This window comes from Podarcis cretensis (assembly GCF_951804945.1).
Source record: "Podarcis cretensis genome assembly, chromosome: 9".
Lineage (NCBI taxonomy): Eukaryota > Metazoa > Chordata > Lepidosauria > Squamata > Lacertidae > Podarcis > Podarcis cretensis.
Window position 1 is genome coordinate 53772944 of NC_137178.1, and position 18639 is coordinate 53791582.

Here is an 18639-nt window from a genome sequence, read left to right on the forward strand (position 1 = left end):
GTACGAAGGTGGGGGGAAGGCTGCAACGCTTCCCCCCACCGCCAGCCCCACAAGCTCGGGGGGCAGCGGAAAGGCGGCGCGCCACCTTTGCGCTGCTCCCCGACCTGGTCTTTGAGGCTGGCAGTGGGGGAAAGCAGCGCTTCCCCCCGCCAGCCTCAAAGAGCAGATCGAAAGGAACCCAAAGCCTCTGGAGCACGGTGGGAACTCCCGCTGGGCTCCGGAGGCTTCGGGTGAAAGCACCTTGAACGCACAGAGCGCACCTTGTTTTAGAGGGGGAGAACAAGAAAAAAAATTTTTTTTCCTGTTCTCCCCCTCCTATGGTCCGGTGCATCCTATGGTCCAGTGCGTCCTATAGAGCGAAAAATATGGTAGTTAGTTTACTATTTTTACGTAGACAATATGATAACATGCACTTTCACTAGTAAAATTGAAATAGCATGTGGGAATAAATGGCTGTTAATCAAAGACTCATTAAACTGTTTATTGTATAGTATTTCAAATACCAACCCAAATCCAAGGCAGTGTGCTGCATTTAAATGCATTTTAGCACATTCTCTGCATAAAACTTTGTGATTCATCTTATTTGGACTCAATGCAGTTTTCTAACAATTATCTGTTCTTACAAAATTCAGTGGAACAGTTAAAACATTCTTATTTAAGTAAGCTGTCCTGATTATCTTAAACAGAAGAGTGAGTTGTAAGTATTTATTTAAACTACAACTATTATATTGAATTTCAGCAAGGGTATGGTTGAAATTTACACCTTGGTACTGTTAAAAGAAATAGAACACCTCTCATCAAGGAACTAAAATGACAAACGAATAGTGCACTAATATGGTAAAATAATAGTTTGAAACACACGAGATTACAACACAAAAACTAATTCTACTTTTATTAGTTGTTTTTTTTAATGAACTTTTATTAAGAGAAGTAGTGTGAAAGTCAGGGAAGCTAAGCTTCAAGAGGAGACATGTCTAGACTAAACCCCCAAGCAACCCCTGTTCATTTCAGAAGCATTGATGCTTGTCTTTCTGTTAGAGGAGCACAGAAATGTGAAATTCTAGTAGCCATAGTTCAAGCTAATCCCCTCAAGTATGGAACAGGGAAATTCTGATAAAAATGAGCTTCTGTACTGGTCCTGCAAAAGCTACAACCACCATCTCTCACTTTGTCTGCTAAAAGATGAGAAAAGAGATAATAGGAAACAGCTGAAAAACATTCTGTGTATTTTGAAAGGCAGAAAACAAACAAAAGGCAGGAGCGCTAATTCACATTAAAAAGAAAATGCAGCACGTTTACCATTTCCAGTATTAGCAAACTATTCTTCTGTCATTTCCCAGATGATATGCTGAATGATTTTTAACTTCAGCAGTAGAAACAATATGTCTAAAGCAGCTGTTTGGAATAAGGAGTCAAATCTATCCATAGTCAGGTTATTGCTATTGCCACTGCTATTGTTTAACAGCAACTGGTATTTAGAGGCATGTTGCCTCTGTTTCTGGACTCTGTGGTCATCAGGACTCTAGTCTTACCATCCATCAATTTGTCTAACTCCCTTTTAAAGCCATCTAAACTGGGCATCATCACATCTATAGTTCCATTCAGGAGATGTAATATGCAGAGCCATCCTTTCAAAGAAAAAGACACTTTCAGAAGGTATTTTTATCACTTAAATAAGAAAATAATTATAACAATAATAAATTATTATTTATACCCCGCCCATCTGGCTGGGTTTCCCCAGCCACTCTGGGTGGCTTCCAACATAATATTAAAATAAAAAGCTTCCCTAAACAGGGCTGAAGTTGGCCTGAAGTTCACTAAAGTAGAAGTGTTAAAAGTTTGACGATACACCTAAAACACACTGTGCCATTGTGGAAAACTCATTTGTAAGCACATACATTATATTGGTACAGTCATCTGGGAAATCTGACCGGCAACACCTAACCATTGGGTAAACACTTGGTAGCAAACCAAGCAATGCTACTATATAGTGACATTTTTATTCTACAGAATGAAAATATCCTACTGGGGATACTAGACAGCAAAATCCCAAAGAAAGCCTTAATGGTAATTATGTATGTGACTACGGGGCAAGGATTCTAAATGCACAGAAATGGAAAGAGGGAGAGGACACCCTCAATGGAAGAATGGTTGATGAAAATCTTGGAATATGCAGAGATGGCAAAATTGACGGCACTGATAAATGATACAAATTTAGCATCTTTTAAAGAAGACTGAAAACCTTTCCTAGTCTATATAAAAAGTTATTTCCCATATGTGAAGACCACAGCCTGGTTTGATATGTAAGAAAACAACAGAATATATTAAGAAACCTGTTAGAGAAGATGAAATTAGATAAGGCAGAACCTTAAAACCCAGTTTTGTGCTATTTGGGTTATAAACATTGGTGCTGGGTGAGAGGGAAGTCACTAGTTTTGCTGAATTGGAATGTGATTGTTGAGTAAAAATGTAACTCTCTATATAGAAAATAAAAATAAAAACATATTATTATATATAAAAATGACACTTCTGCCTACTTTTGTGAGATTGTTTCACTGTAACAATAACTCCAACATAAACCGATTTCACCTTTTACACCTTCTCCAATTTCGGCTGGTTTGGGATTTGTTTCTGGGTGATGAAGATGATTGTGATGTTTTCAACTGTCAATCCTTTTCTTTTTTTGTGAATGCCTGGCTTCTGTTTCTCATTTTTTCTTCTAATACAAGAACATTCTATGACTTAAAAGCTGTTAATTCGAGGCGCACTTATCTGCTTACACATAACTTTTTCCCTTTGGCTGTCCCAACATTGGGCTATTGTGCTCTGCTGGTACTAGAAACTTCTTTTTCAACACAAAGTCCTCCTTATTTATGCAAGAGGTAATTCTGCCCAAGGGAGTGGAGGGAGGGAGGGAGGGAGAGAAGCTGCGGCAAGAAATGGTTACAAATTCTTCTTTCAATAAACACTTCATTAGAAATTCCATTACCTGAGTGCCAATAGTCCTAGTTCCATCTGTTGCTTCTACTGTCAGATTGTAATTTGATTTCTGTTCTGCATCAAGAGGTTTAGCGACAACGATGGTTCCAGTGCCCTTGTCCACATCAAAGCGGCTGTCATAGTTGCCACCTGCTCCAAGAAATTGCATGAGACAGAAGTTCATAAAACGCTGCTTTGATGTATCGCTTCACGAAAACATACTTTGCTATGATGCTTAAAACAAAATCAGTTCTGAAATAGCGGAGGCTGCGTGTCGTATTTGTAACCTAGTTGTAATATAGCAGTCGACCACTAGGGCCAAAAAGCTTGACGCTTGCTACAGTACTCCTTATTTATTTGTCTCATGGCAAAGACTCTGTTTCCAGAGGTATATCTTTCAAATCCTGATATCTTTGCTTTAAATAGATGAATGTTCTTCTAAAACAGCCATGCAAATTAGCCCACAAATGTTACTATCCCGCAAGAAAGCTTACTAGCCTGCGTATTTGTGAAAGGAAAGGTACTGCATTTTTTGCTCTATGACGCACCAGACCACAAGACGCACCTAGTTTGGGGAGGAGGAAAACAAGAAAAAAAATATTCTGAATCTCAGAAGCCAGAACAGCAAGAGGGATCGCTGTGCAGTGAAAGCAGCAATCCCTCTTGCTGTTCTGGCTTCTGGGATAGCTGCGCAGCCTGCATTCGCTCCATAAGACACATACACACATTTCCCCTTACTTTTTAGGAGGGAAAAAGTGAGTCTTATAGAGCAAAAAATATGGTATTTGTAAAAGAAAAAGAACCAAGTTTTGCAAATCTTTCTTCCCTGATAGCCTGAAGGTGATTCTTACTTGTCAAAGGTGACTGGCCACGTGGGGATTTACATTATGTGCCCAGAAAGAGCAAATATTATTTCACTTGAAGGAACTACTCACTGAATAATATATGATATGGTATCTTAAAACTGTGTTTTATTGTTTAAACCAAAAACTTGGGGTGTGTATCAGAATCTCAGGCATGCTTACCATGGGTGCAATCTACTCAGCACTACTACCACAGTGGGCTATTGAATTTACACAAGAGCAGTGCTCGGTGGATTGTGCCCCAATAGACCAGCCTGTTTTTGGGCACTGGAAGAAAAGCTTTAGGAAAACACTGAATTAAAGGCTGAAAAAGTGAAAATAGCACAATGGCTTTAAAACAAAACAAAACACCCTAACCCCTTTTCCAGTGATGGATTTATTTTATTCCTTTATAAAACTTCTAAATGCCCTTTGAAAAAATGAAACTGAAATATAGCTCAATAAACAGAGCCAACCGCCCAAACATTTAAGTGATTACAGTAATAATAGTAATACTATTATTTGTGAGCAGACTGCCTCTCTGCAACACAATGACCCTTTAAAACCAAATGGAGTTAGCCATGATAAATGCCAGTCATTAACTTCTACCGGATTCAACTTTTAGACAAACGATTTGAAAAGTATAAATTACTTCCCATTGTTTGTCAGCCTCAACACTCTCCACGGCAAAAACATTTGTCCTAATTACGTGGTGCAAGTGTTCTTTCCTGTTCTTTTTGAAAAGCAAGGTTATAAAGCACAGTCGGTTTTGGTTTTTGTTTTTAAAGATAAAAACCATTTTGCCTTCTGTAATTATGAATTCCAATTATTTTTGGACTCAAGGAACATTTCTGCACAGCACCACTGTAAACGCCATCCAATCACCAGTATACTTACTTGGAAATAAGCCCCATAGATTTAAATGGTACTCACTCCAAGTCAGCATGTTTACGATTACATCTTTATTCCAACAAATTAGAAAACCAGTGGAATTTCGGAGATTGGTTCTGCCTTTCAGACAAATCACCCAGACTGATGGGCAGGACAACACCCCATAAACACTGTTTTATTTCTGACAATTATTGTGGGTATCTAAAGTCAGGCTAGAGCCTCTAATTGCCTCAAAAGAATCTTCAACAACATTAAAATGGAGTAGGGCAGAACACCACAAATTTTATGTGAGCTGTTGGTGCGATATATTTTACTGGAGGTGATGCTGGAAGGGAGAATACCAGCCATGGACATCTATCTGCCTTGGGACAGAAAGCCTTATGCTGCATGAAAACAGCAGCTTCCCCCACAACTGATGCAGTGATACCTCAAAGAAAGTGGTACAAAAATTAGTTTCTAAAGCACAGAACTACCACAAAGGTGTGTTTCTACAGTCCTCGTGCCACCTGCTAAAATCCTTTTAAATAATATGGACCAGCAGCTCCCAGTACAGTGATGATTTATTATTATTAATTTATTTGTATAATGCCCTCTAACAAAACATCAGGGCAGTGTACAGCAAAGTGAAAAAAAAGCATTTAAAAAAGCATTAAAAACAACACCAAACAATCATTTAAATGATTGTTAAAATAATCATTAAACAACTGAAAGTGCCTGTCAGCAGGAAAAAAAGGCTTCAAGAGATGCATGAAAGTCAAAGGTGAAGATGCTTGCCAAATATCTGCTGGAAGAGGGTTCTACAGTAAGGAACTGACAACACTAAATAACTGACTTTTAGCCGAAGTAAGATAGGAAAGCATTATCAGCACTCAGGGCTTTGAATATCAACATAAGAACCTTGAATTTGGCTTGGTACCCTATGGGCAGCAGTATAGATGATTGCCAACATCTGCACTGGAATTCTCTCACCAGAGAGGGATGCCCAGGCCAGATCCTGCCTTTTCAGGGATGGCAAAGACATTTTCGTTTACCAGCTTTAAACCGATTTGGCCACGTCTAGAAATGCCCTAACAATGTTGTTCTATCAAGCTATTTTGCATCCACTGCTCTCATCAGTCTGGGTGCTCTTGAAAGATCAAAAGTATCTATACCAGCATTTCAAAGTGGTGCTTTGGCTGAAATGTGGTGACAAGCAACACTAACAAAACCAAAACACGCAATAAAACACAAACAAGAACTACAGTAAAGGGGGGGGGAGCAGAGAGAATCTGGAAAGAAGAAGGAAACACGAACTGCTCAAGATTTATTAGATATTATTATAAATTAGTGCGATTTCACTTTAGATCTCATAATCTGATAATAAATTATGTGATCTCAGCAGATACCTTCTGCTGTACAGTTCAGGTCACAAGCCATCTGAAAGATGTAAAAAACTTCACTAGCAAGCTTGTCTCCTGGCACAGCCAAAAAGAAAGAAAGCATGGAAAGCAAGCACAGAAGAAAGAAAATATGTCAATCAAACTGATTCATGCGATTAGTAATAATTAAAAAAAGATGCAGTAAGGTATTTTAAAACAGAAACCGCGAGATCTTGATTAATGTGAGGTAGTACCACCAACATGTTATCCACTCTCTACACCCCCACCCCAAGAAAAACTGATATCCACTCTTGAAAATTGCATTGCTTCCCCCACTCCTCACCACTTACACCTTGTACTAGTATTTCACCTTGAACAGACTTTCCCACCTGCTTTGGGCTGCAATCCACTCGGAGAAGTGCACTCCTGACATATTACACCATCCACAGACTCTGCCTTATTCAGAAGGACTTGAACCCCCAAGGAAGTAGTGCTGGGGTGGCTGCAGCCCCAGATGACACTTGCCCTGCATTCCCCTCTGAAGACGTGGCAGAGTCAACCATGTTACTGGGAAGGAAGTTCCTTTGCACCATGAATGAAATTTCGTGGGTAGATCAGGGCAGTAATAGGACAGATTGTGTGGGGTTTATATACACACATACATACATACATACATACATGGGACAGATTAAGTTGCTGTGCTAGTGGAGGCCAGTGCAACCGGTCCCACTAGCACAACAAAATGCTCCCCATCCCAAAATCTGCTGGAGGGCGGTTGGGAGATCCCCCAGGACAGCTTGCTGGGAAGAGGAGAGAAGAGGAGAGATCTTTCCCTCAAGCATTGAATGAACATAAACATCACTTGAGTGTGATGCTGAAGTTCCACCCCAATTGGTCAGTGAAAGAGGCAAATCTATTTAAAAAATCTAAACAGCAAAACAATCCTTTCATTAGATAGATAGATAGATAGATAGATAGATAGATAGACAGACAGACAGACAGACAGACAGACAGACAGACAGATAGATAAATAGACAGACAGAGATAGCATAAAATTTATATGCCACTTGATTGCAATGAAACCTCTGGTTAACAATATATTCTTTATAGCAGGTATATTCAACATGGTGCACCCTAAAAGCTGCTGGACTACAAATCTCATCATCCCTGACCACAGGCCACTCTGGCTAGTGCTGATGGTATTTGGAGTTGGGCAACTTCAGGAGAGCACCACTTTGGCTACTGCTAGCTTATACATGCAGGAATACCTCCTGCTTAAATTCTTCTTAGAAGCCATTTTCATTTTGGGATCAGAACATATCAAATCTATGAACAACAGCCTAGATAATCACCACATAATTCCCAACGAACATTCGTCATCAGATAGTCTTACCTGTAATATCAAACCAGAGCGGAGTGCCAAGAGGCTCCACAGCTATTACTCCAATCATGTGAGCGACTGGATCACTTTCCATGACAGTAAAAGAAAAAAAGGATTCCTCAAAAGAAATTGGTTCAGGGGCCGGACTGGGTTTTGGGATCCATTCTATATGAAGCCGAGCTGTTGAAGACTTTTGGGGGCGACCGTTATCCACTGCTTTAATCTAATAAATATAGCACAAGATTGGGAAAAAATGATGTAAACCAGGACAGATCCCATACAAAACACAGACATGCAGAAATTAAAGTTGACAGCACTCTCAGTGACAAGAGGCCAAGAACCATGAAATTAAGTTCTGTAAACCTAGGGAGCTTTACAAAACAATGCTAAACATGTCCGCTCAAAAATCCCATTGAGTCCAATGGAGCTTTCTCCAATGTAGATACCACAGAATTGCATCCTCAGACTTTTTTTTTTAATGTAACAAATCCACGCAGCATAGGAAACTCTTTTATAATTTCTGATGAGCAGGCAGAATACCAATGCAATTAACTTCTTTTAATTCCTGAAAATAAATTAAGCGTCTTCATCCGTATTTCAACCGGAAGAGAAACACACCTGCGTTGCACTCTTTTAAAGAAATCTCGTCTAATTCGGTATCAGATTTTCCAAGTCCTCTGACTGCATAGTAAGCGTTTTAAAAAACTGATAGCATGTCAAAACTGAAATATTACTTACTGTAAGAATGTCATATTCCCCAGCTCCAGAATACTTCTTAGAGGAGACCACTCCAGTTATTGGGTCGATAAAAAATTTGCCTTGCTCATCACCATCTTCAATGCTGTAAGATATTTCTGCATTGGGACCTTCATCTTTATCTGCAGCTACTACACGATAGATAGGCTCCCTCTTGGTAATCCTCTCTCTCTCTGGTTTCTCACGCTCAGGCAATTTGATCTGATAGAACTTTTGCAAGAACTGAGGCCTGCTATCATTTTCATCTAAGATCTTCACAATGACGCAGGCAAGAGTCGACTTTGCTGGTATACCGCTGTCTGCAACTGTTACCTATTGATGACAAAAAAAAATCCTATTTGCAAAAACAGGGAAAAATAAGAGGGGGGATTCTAGCATGTGTCTTGTCAGTAGCAGTACTGACATAGCTTAAAGCAACAGGTAGTGAAATAGAACTCTGGTTCCTTAAAAAGTTGGAAGAATTTATATGTTCAAGACATTTCGTTACAAGTTTGTTGGCAATACTTAAATATTCTTTTTAAACCTTGCTTATCTCAATTCTTGTTGCTCCAAAAATGCAAATTCATCAGACTGGAAGAAACGGCAAGAAAATACACTTTAAACATGCCGTTATGTCACACAGACAAAATAAAACTGCTTGTGCAAAGGTCAAGCTGTAAAAAGAAAAAAATGTGGCATTTAAAGGGGGGGGGAGTAATGCAAATGTTGTTCACCTCTGTAAGCCAAATCCTGTTATTTTGCAAACTGTCAGGGAACTGCCATCGGCATAGAGGCGAGACTCAATAGAGGCCGACTCTGGGGTTGCGGCGCTTATCTCGCTTTACTGGCTGAGGGAGCTGGCGTACAGCTTCCAGGTCATGTGGCCAGCATGACTCAGCCACTTCTGGCGAACCAGAGCAGTGCACGGAAACGCCGTTTACCTTCCCGCTGGAGCGGTACCTATTTATCTACTTGCACTTTGACGTGCTTTCAAACTGCTAGGTTGGCAGGAGCGGGGACCGAGCAACGGGAGCTCACCCCGTTGTGGGGATTCAAACCGCCGACCTTCTGATCGGCAAATCCTAGGCTCTGTGGTTTAACCCACAGCGCCACCTGCGTCCCTAGAGGAAGCTAGTGAGAGCCTAAACACTGCTCCTGAGCAAGCTGGAGAGGAGGGAAGCACGCCCTTGCCATCGCCCATCCTGAGCAGTAATCTGGGGCGCAGGGAGGGGTGGAAACAGTTGGGGGTAACGAAACTTTTATGCTGGGGAAGGTACAAAAACGACCACTCCCGGATTCTGCTAGTGATTGAGCCAGACATGAGCTTTGAGGCTCTTCACTGTAAATACTCTTGAGCAACTGCAACAGCACCAGACACAAACCTTCACTGCAAGCTGCTGAAAAAAATAATAATGTTTTGGTAACTGAGTAACTGTACTTGCAAGCCTCTCGCAATTTTTCAACCCTTCTGCACATGTAAGGATGTTTCCGAAGCGAAATTAGTTGTATACATGGCTTGCCCTAAACGACCAGGCTGTCCAAATGGGAAATCCTGGTGGACCAGAAGTGGCTCATGGGTAGAACTTCCCCACCCCAGTATAAATAAAACTTGGCCTTCTAAGCAGACCAAATAAAATACCACAAAATATAATTGCTTAAGAAGAGCTATTTTTCTTAAAAAGAGAAAAGAACTGCATACATGTACAGTATTAGTATAAAAGCGAATGGAGGTGTCTTGAAATAAAGAACATCTGGTTTATTCATCTACTGTATTGCCAGTTTAGAACAGTCAATCAGCTTTTATTGTATTTTTACCACACCCTTCTCAGAGAAGGATTTTAGCCACAAAATGAACCTATGAGGAATAGTAGGCTGAGAGAACTTGACTTGTCCAAGACCTCCCAAAGAGTTTCATGGTCAAGCCAGAAGCTGCATCTGTATTTCCTACACAAGTCTGGAAAGAGTAAGTTGATTGGTTCCACCATCTATCACATGGGTAGGCAAACTAAGGCCTGGGGGTCAGATCCGGCCCAATCGCCTTCTAAATCTGGCCCGTGGATGGTCCGGGAATCAGCATGTTTTTACATGAGTAGAATGTGTCCTTTTATTGAAAATGCATCTCTGGGTAATTTGTGGGGCATAGGAATTTGTTCACTTTTTCCTCAAAATATAGTCTGGCCCCCCACAAGGTCTGAGGAACAGTGGACCGGCCCCCTACTGAAAAAGTTTGCTGACCCGATCTATCACTGGCCTCTGATTCATACAGCATTTGATGTCCAGGTCCCAACAAAATATATATATACTGGTAGAGTAGCAAGACCAATGTGAATGCAGCAGACACAGTGATTAAAAAGCCACCCAACATTGCAGTGCTATGCAGACTTAACTGAAAGTAAGTTCCATTGAACAAAGTAGGCTTAATTTCTGAGTCAATATGTTTAGGAATGTACTGTTAAGCTTCTGAGTGAAGAAGTAGTAAGTCCTTGTGAAACTGCTCTTTAAAATTTCAATCTGAAACTGTCCCTTGTCACAGAGGAGAAAAATAAAATGGAAAGAACTATATTCCGAGACAGGAGAGTCTGATGAAACACACAAAAACATGCCGTATTTAAAAGCAAGACTCCATTTAATTGTTTCCTATAAAATCCAGTAAAATGTTTTCATGAAATGGAATGCACCATATTTATAGTTGTTACTATGCAAACAAGAGTGAAATGTGGGATAAATTTTAATAGCAAACAAGGATAAACTTGCCAGTCCATCTGGTCAACACTTTAATGCTCAATTAATTAGCCAGATGCACAGCATTTGGCACAATCTGCTGATAATATTGCCACCATTCTGCAAATATCTTGGACTCCATCCCAAACCGCTTTTTGTAAAGATATAAACATAAAAAAACTGAGGGAAGCTGTTCAAAATACTTCATTTAAAGTAAAAACAAAAAAGCCATAACTTTTCTTTTTTCATACATTACATTGCCCAAATTAAGGTTTTATTGATTTGGGCAACATGCTCTTCCGCAAGTCAACAAAGGAAAATGAAGTGAGAGGGAGGCAGAGCGGGAGACAGGGACCAGCACTTGGCACCGATGAAATTTAATCAGTTCAATTTTTTTTATCATTTGTTTAAAGAAATTAAAATTAGTATTAGAAAAGATATGGAAGCAAAGCCTTGTGCAATTGCTAATCTAAATCTACCATGGTAGATATACTTTGTTAATGGAAAACATTGCTCTTTTAAGTGTCTTCCCCTCCCAACACCACAAGGGTGCTCCCAAAAGTATGCCAGGCACATGTGGTCATAGTATGTGGTGTCTGTAAAAAACCCCACAAAAATAAACACCACATTGCTCTTTTGAGGCACTGCCTTAAGGACCAGCTCAGATGACCATCTATTCCAGAGATTTATGGATCTCCAGATATCATTAGATACCAACTCCCATCAGCCCCAGCTGGCACGGCCGATGGTCAGAGTTGTATTTCAAAAACATGTGAAGGGCCACGTACGATTCCATCACTCCTGATCTACACCAGTGATCATCAACAAAGAGGTTCAGTCACCCACCAGGAAGCACAATCTTCTGAAACAGGAGAATCTAACAGAATGCACGTCAATAAAGCCTAACTACAGTTAGTTAAGGGACGCAGGTGGCGCTGTGGGTTAAACCACAGAGCCTAGGACTTGCCAATCGGAAGGTCGGCGTTTCGATTCCCTATGACGGGGTGAGCTCCCATTGCTCAGTCCCTGCTCCTGCCAACCTAGCAGTTCGAAAGTACGTCAAAGTGCAAAGTAGATAAATAGGTACCACTCCGGTGGGAAGGTAAACGGTGTTTCCATGAGCTGCTCTGGTTCGCCAGAAGCAGCTTACCACATGCTGACCACATGACTCGAAAGCTGTATGCTGGCTCCCTCAGCCAATAAAGCGAGATGAGTGCCGCAACCCCAGAGTCGGTCACGACTGGACCTAATGGTCAGCGGTCCCTTTACCTTTACAGTTAGTTAAAACAAGGCAGATTGTCTTGCAAAGAGACCTAAGAAATGAACATTTCATAAACAAAAATCTCAGGTAGAAGGACTGGGAAAACATTTCTGCCAGACTCAAGAGCTGCTGAAAGCCACTTACTGGGCTATAAAGAAAAAAAAAGCAATCATCTAAATTGTATTTCTTAGTGGTAGCTTTACATTATAGAATCCTGGCAGTTTTGCAAATAGTGGCATACCTCTGGCTTGTTTGTACAATTTTGCCTTTCAGACTCTCCCACTGATGTTACACACCCTCTTCTATATACTTATAAAACTGCATAGCCAAGGATATGCATTCTATGAATATCAAAAGATTTCCCTCTTGTTTCTGAAGGCAGCACAGCTATCACCAAGGGCAGATATAAACACACAGTAAACAGAAATACTGTGAAAATAAAATAACCTTCAAGAACTCAGCCAGTGGTATTTGATAAATTGGAACTTTAACCTGCCACTGAGCAGGAGGTACATGTGGCCTACTGAGCGGGAGTCTTCAAGACTGCCGAAGCCGCCACAGAATCCAATGCTTTAGGGTGCAATAGTTTCGTTTTTGTTTCCAATATAAGGACTGCTTGTTCACAATGGTAAGTGGATTTACATGTGTTTCCATTGGCAAATATATAGAGTATCACCACAGCAGCTGGCTCCAGACCCTCCCAAGTGCCCCTATTTTCCAAGGACAGTCCTGTATTTACAGAAGCCATCCTGGTTTGATCCCAGAATATCCCGCTTTTCCTCAAGACATCCCTATTTTCATCAGAGAAATGTTGGGAGGTGTCAGGGAAATGACATCGGAGCGAGAGGAGGAGGCAAGGCTCCAAAGCGATGCCGGAGAGGGGACCAGCAGGGGGGAAGGAATTCAGCGTAACACCGGTAGAGAAGGGAGGGAGATCTCCAAGACCCTTCACCCGAGACCAGTGGGGAGAGCGCGGACACGCCTGTGCCCTCCCCTTACTTGCGCAGACGAGTCCCGCGCAGGGTAAGTAGGAGGAGACTTGGTGTCAAACAGCTCTTATGCTGGAAGAGGTTCAAGAAACGCCCACTGACGGATTCTGCAAGTGACTGACCGGCCATGGAGTGTGGGCTGTCAGCTGAGGCACGGTTGGCCCAGGCAACCTAACCAAAACTGAAGGCAACTTACGCACAAGTAACCCCTTGCAACCATTACAGGAGGGTATGGAGTAATGCAACCCCTGAGCCAAGGAGATAAGTATATAGTCACATTAGGGATGGAGAGAAGCTAAACCCACCCCTTCCAAAGAAATTGGGTTGTGTGGAAACCTGGAGTAAGAACTATCTCTGAGCTCCATTTCACACTTCTGAGGAAAGGAGGGCTCAGCTGTTTGGGAAAGAAATTTGCAGTCTCTTAACACAGAAAGGCAAGGTGTGTCACCCACAACTAGAGCCGGTTTGGGGAGTTGGGGTAGGGTTTTAACAACCCCCAGTTCTTTCATGCAAGGATACTTATTTCTTTTAAAGCATTTTATTTGCCATACTTCACGTTAACAAGGCAGCAGGGTAGCTCGCAAGAATGAAAATCACTGAGATAAAAACAAAGAAACCATTGAGTGCCTAACCCATATAAAGTGAAGAGGAGATTTATTAGAATAAGCTACTTCTATCTACCTTGGGCTGACTCCTTATTCTACCCTGATTTCCTGCCCTGCCAGAGGCTTCAGCGTAATTTTGAGTAACCATTTGCAGATATTATTTTTCTTGTTGTTAATTAATTGACAGCAAATAAACGTTTCCAGCAGACTTTAAAGATTAAAACAGAAAGTGCATTCCACAGGACTAGGCTGATGACACTAAAGGTTCACTTTCTTGTTGCTGCCAGATGAGCCTCACCAACTCCGGAGACAACCAATGACACACAGGGAAGCCAATTTGTAATGAAGATATACAAGACAACTGCGAAAATGAAGAAATTAAGCATCATAATTTACCTCTAATATGTGTTCTGCTTGCTGCTCCCGATCAAGTTTCCTTGATGTTGTTGTAATTAGACCTGCAAATATAAACAAGCAATTTGTTAATCCTTGGGGCAGAATACAGGAGAAGAGAAAGAGAGGGGAAGAACATGGAAAGTAGTCCAAATACGAGTCAATAAACAATACTATATGCCAAGACTTTGGAAATAATGCTCTGTAATTTATTCACAGTTACATTACATTTAAAATACTAATTTCTAGTTTGCTGTAAGAGTCAATGCCGGGATTTTTATCTTGGTTTACAAACTTAATCCATTCTGGAAGTCCGTTTTTAAACCAAAGCGTTCTTAAACCAAGGTGTGCTTTCCCATAGCAGCGGGGGACTCAATTTTCAAATGGAACACAATCAACATGTTCTGCTTCCAAGGCAAAGTTCACAAACCAGAACACCTACTTCCGGGTTTGCAGCATTCTTAATCCAAGTTGTTCATAAACTAAGCTGTTCCTAAACCAAGGTACCACTGTACTGAATAGTACTTAGATACACTTTCAGTTGGACTTTGTTGACCTCTGATCTTCTGGAAGGGCACCCTCTAGATTCCAAAAGATTATACACCCTTAATGTGTTCCACCATCTGACAGAACAATGGTGAACACTTATCCTTCCATCTGACAAGACTCTCTAGAGCAGGCATAGACAAACTCAGCCCACCAGATGTTTGGGGACTGCAACTCCCATTATCCCTAGCTAACAGGACCAGTGGTCAGGGATGATGGGAGTTTTAGTCCCAAAATACCTAGAGGGCTGAGTTTGCCGATGCCTGCTCTAGAGCATGGGTGTTCCTATCTTCCGGTACATTTTTTTCACCTGCACATTTTAGTGGCTTGCACTGAAAAGCAACATGGCAGACAGAAGCTATGACAGTATTTTACAAAACATAGCAACAGCAACCCGATTGTGGTTGTTTTGGAAAACCATAATATAGTTCTCCAAAATGTCTTTATAGACAGCTACTTAATGGTAAAGATGGTCTTCTTCTAAAATTCACATTTGTACTCCAAACGCATCTTGACGATTGCATCCATTAAGTCTCAAATCCATCCATTATGCCTCAAAGCCAGAGGTGCATTCCTGGATGTAGTTATTTGGCAAGACGCTTTAGAATGTTTTTCATTTTAAGCATGAGTGGCTCTATTGGACTATTTGGCTTAACTGGAGCTTAAATAAGTTCCTTTATTTAAGTACTTTAGCAATGTTACTTGGTAATTTAGAAACAGGCTCTTACTCTGCGGCCCTAAATACAATTTCAGCAGTCGAGAAGGCAAGGAAACATTCTTGGGATTGGGCGTGTGTATCACTTTAGCAGCAGTCCTCTTTCTCCATTACTCTTTAAAAGAGTGTAACTGATGTGAATGGGAGTGATAATAAGCAATAATGTTAATGTAAGTAAAATACGGCACTTGCCTAGCTATCTCAAATCAATAAAGCAACAATTGCATCATTGTTTGAGTATTTGTGTGTGCCTGTTGCCAAGGAAGAGGGTAGGACTTCTTGCAATGGATCAAAGGTTAATATTTTATCTCATACCTGATATTTCACAGAAACACTCACTATGTTATCAGCAGTCAGGAAATGTAGAAACAAGTTTCGGCAAAACTACTGTGAGCACGTGCGCCTGCTCGCCAAACTACTTCCTCGGTCTCTTTAAGCAGCATGCAGATGCCAAGATAAGGAATCTGCTGATTTTGCAGGCAATAGTCTCTTAAGTGACAGAATGCAGGGAAAGGAAACAGGTCCTTAAGATATGTGCTTGATGGCCAGAGAACAACAGTACAGAGACTAGGAAGGTAAATGTAGGCATTCTAAGGCGGTAAGATGAATTGGCCTCTCATATCTTTATATTTCAGTCCAAAAGCCATGTATCCTTATGGTTTACTGGAATGCTGAAGTAGCACTCTTAAATCACACACAGATTTGATTGCAGCTGAAGACAGGTATAATAAAAATATAAAAAGAGGGCTCACACCCATTCACAACATGGCAAACCTTTCCAGTTGTATTATCAGGTGAGCATGCTAAAAGATCCTTTTATCCCCCTATAAGCTCATCATTCCTACAGCTCCCTGCTCACCAGACAGCCTCCCTTTTCACCTCACTATTGCTTCCTCCTCATCCTCCAGCTGGGGAGAGTTAATAAAGTGGACCAATGCCAGGTGCCTGAGTTGTGATCAGGTTGCACTCTTCCATCTCAGGAACTGAGCTACAGGGCACTTTATTAAGTTCCTCACCTGGACGTGGGAGAAGCAGCAGTATGGAGCGATCAGACAGGGAGGGTTCAGACAGATGGGCTGAAGTAGCATTTGATTTATCGGTATGCTTGCCTGATTGTTCTGTCGTGAAAGGAGGTTTGCAGCACTGCGGAAGAAAAATTCTGTGCTAAATCTGCCTCCATCTTACAATCATTTGCAAGCAGTAAAATACACTGCTCTCAGCACATGTTTCCTTAAGCAAACCTCACTCATTCAGAATATCTATGTATCTATCTATCTATCTATCTATCTATCTATCATCTATCTATCTATCTATCTATCTATCTATCTATCTATCTATCTATCTATCATCTATCTATCTATCTGCCTGCTTCCAAGGTATGCCTCAGGGCCATACAATACATCTGCCACAAGGAATCTGTTACATGTGGTGGCAGCACCATAATTTTTTTTTAACATAAAGGGGTGCATTATGTTTTGAACCGTTGTTTCAAACTGCAAAACAATCAAACACACTCTAATTTTTATACATACTAGATTGGCCTGGTTTTTATTTATTTGTTTGTTTATGGATTGTTACCTTCAGATTTACTTGTATCCAAGCAATATAAACCAAGATAAACGTGTCCACTTAGAGACTGGCAGGGATTAAATTCAGAAGTAATCCCAAACTTTTGAGCATGTAAATCCCATTATCTCCTGTAAAGACTCATTAAACTCCTTATTAAGCCTCTACTCTTTCTCCTGCCAGCATACACCACAGTTCTATGCTTTCCAGAACATGCCAGCAACCAAGTAACAGGCAAAAGCCATTCAGAGATCAATCACAAGGAAACAATCCATTTAAGTCTGTTTAAATATGTCCCAATTCTTAGCTTTTCAGCATCAAATACGCACATTTCTGATCATAATCTTCTGCTGCCCTACAATATAATTCCAAGCTGCAACCATACATTTTAACAACTACTAAAAATAACAGGATCATCTGGGGATTAGGGGCTTGGTGCCATCAGTATGCTGATGACACCCAGCGCGCGCTCTCTCTCTCTCTCTCTCTCTCTCCTTTTCATCTGAGTCCATGGAGGCTGTTGGTACTAAGATCAATGGACTGGATATGGGTCAACAGACCTGAACCTAACCAGGACATTAGAGTTGCCACTGGTCAGGAAGAATGCAAATCAAAGAATAGAGTTGTTGTTTGTTTTGTATGGGATGGCATTATTGCTAAAGAAGTAAAAAATATCAGGTCTGCAGTTCTGGGGCACTCCTTGACCCAGTTTTGCTGCAAGATTTGTTGCACATGGTGACTGCACCCCAATAGTTTCAAAATATTGATGTTTCAGTGCAATGTCCTCCATCAGCTATTTGAGCACTGATCCAATGCCTTGAGCTGTACAGTGGTACCTCGGGTTAGGTACTTAATTTGTTCTGGAGGTCCGTACTTAACCTGAAGCACCACTTTAGCTAATGGGGCCTCCTGCTGCTGCCGTACTGCCGGAACACAATTTCTGTTCTGAACCTGAAACAAAGTTTTTAACCTAAAGCACTATTTCTGGGTTAGCGGAGTATGTAACCTGAAACGTATGTAACCTGTGGTACCACTGTAATATATTGTCAGCACAGCATTTCTAACTAGTGTAACACCTATTTACTGGCGCATTTGGCTTGTACAGTCAGGCTGCCAAATAATGCAAGTGCCTTAAATTATCATTTTGGTGTGTAAGCTTGGACCCTGCTTTTCAGAGAACCATTCTTGTGACATAATTGACAAAGAAATCAAGTCCTCTTCTGGTAGAGGAGAATTAAGCACCTTTATATTTATTAAAGCAGAGAGGTCGGGAAACTTTTAGCCACTGCGAGAGGTGAGGTTACAGGAATTGAGGCAGAGGGCCCTTTCGGTAGTTGTGCCCATCCTGTGAATGCCCTCCCAGCAGATGTCAAACAGATGTGATTTTTAAAAGACATCTGAAGGCAGCCCTGTTCAGGGAAGTTTTTAGCATATGATGTTGTATTGGGCTTTTACTATTTTTGTTGGGAGCCACCCCAGAGTGGCTGGGGCAACCCAGTCAGAGGGGTGGCAAATTAACAACAACAACAACAACAATTCCCCGTCCATCTGGCTGGGTTTCCCCGGCCACTCTGGGTGGCTTCCAACAAAATATTAAAATACAGTAGTCCATCAAACATTAAAAACTTCCCTAAACAGGGCTGCCTTCAGATGTTTT

The 18639-nt window shown here is 41.1% G+C and overlaps 1 protein-coding gene across 6 annotated transcripts in view; it reads right to left on the reverse strand.

Moving 5' to 3' along the window:
* The window catches only part of FAT1 (FAT atypical cadherin 1), a 118719-nt gene that overhangs the window by 44795 nt on the left and 55285 nt on the right, over positions 1-18639 (reverse strand). For all 6 annotated transcript variants that reach the window (XR_013842221.1, XM_079989956.1, XM_079989954.1 and 3 more), the window contains exons 4-7: positions 14159-14220; positions 8190-8519; positions 7464-7674; positions 2990-3129 (exon numbers count right to left, since the gene is read on the reverse strand). Coding sequence is in view for 5 of the 6 variants with exons in the window: in XM_079989956.1 (XP_079846082.1) it covers positions 2990-3129; positions 7464-7674; positions 8190-8519; positions 14159-14220 (743 nt within the window). In the remaining variant the exon portion in view is untranslated. The remainder of the gene's footprint in view (positions 1-2989; positions 3130-7463; positions 7675-8189; positions 8520-14158; positions 14221-18639) is intronic.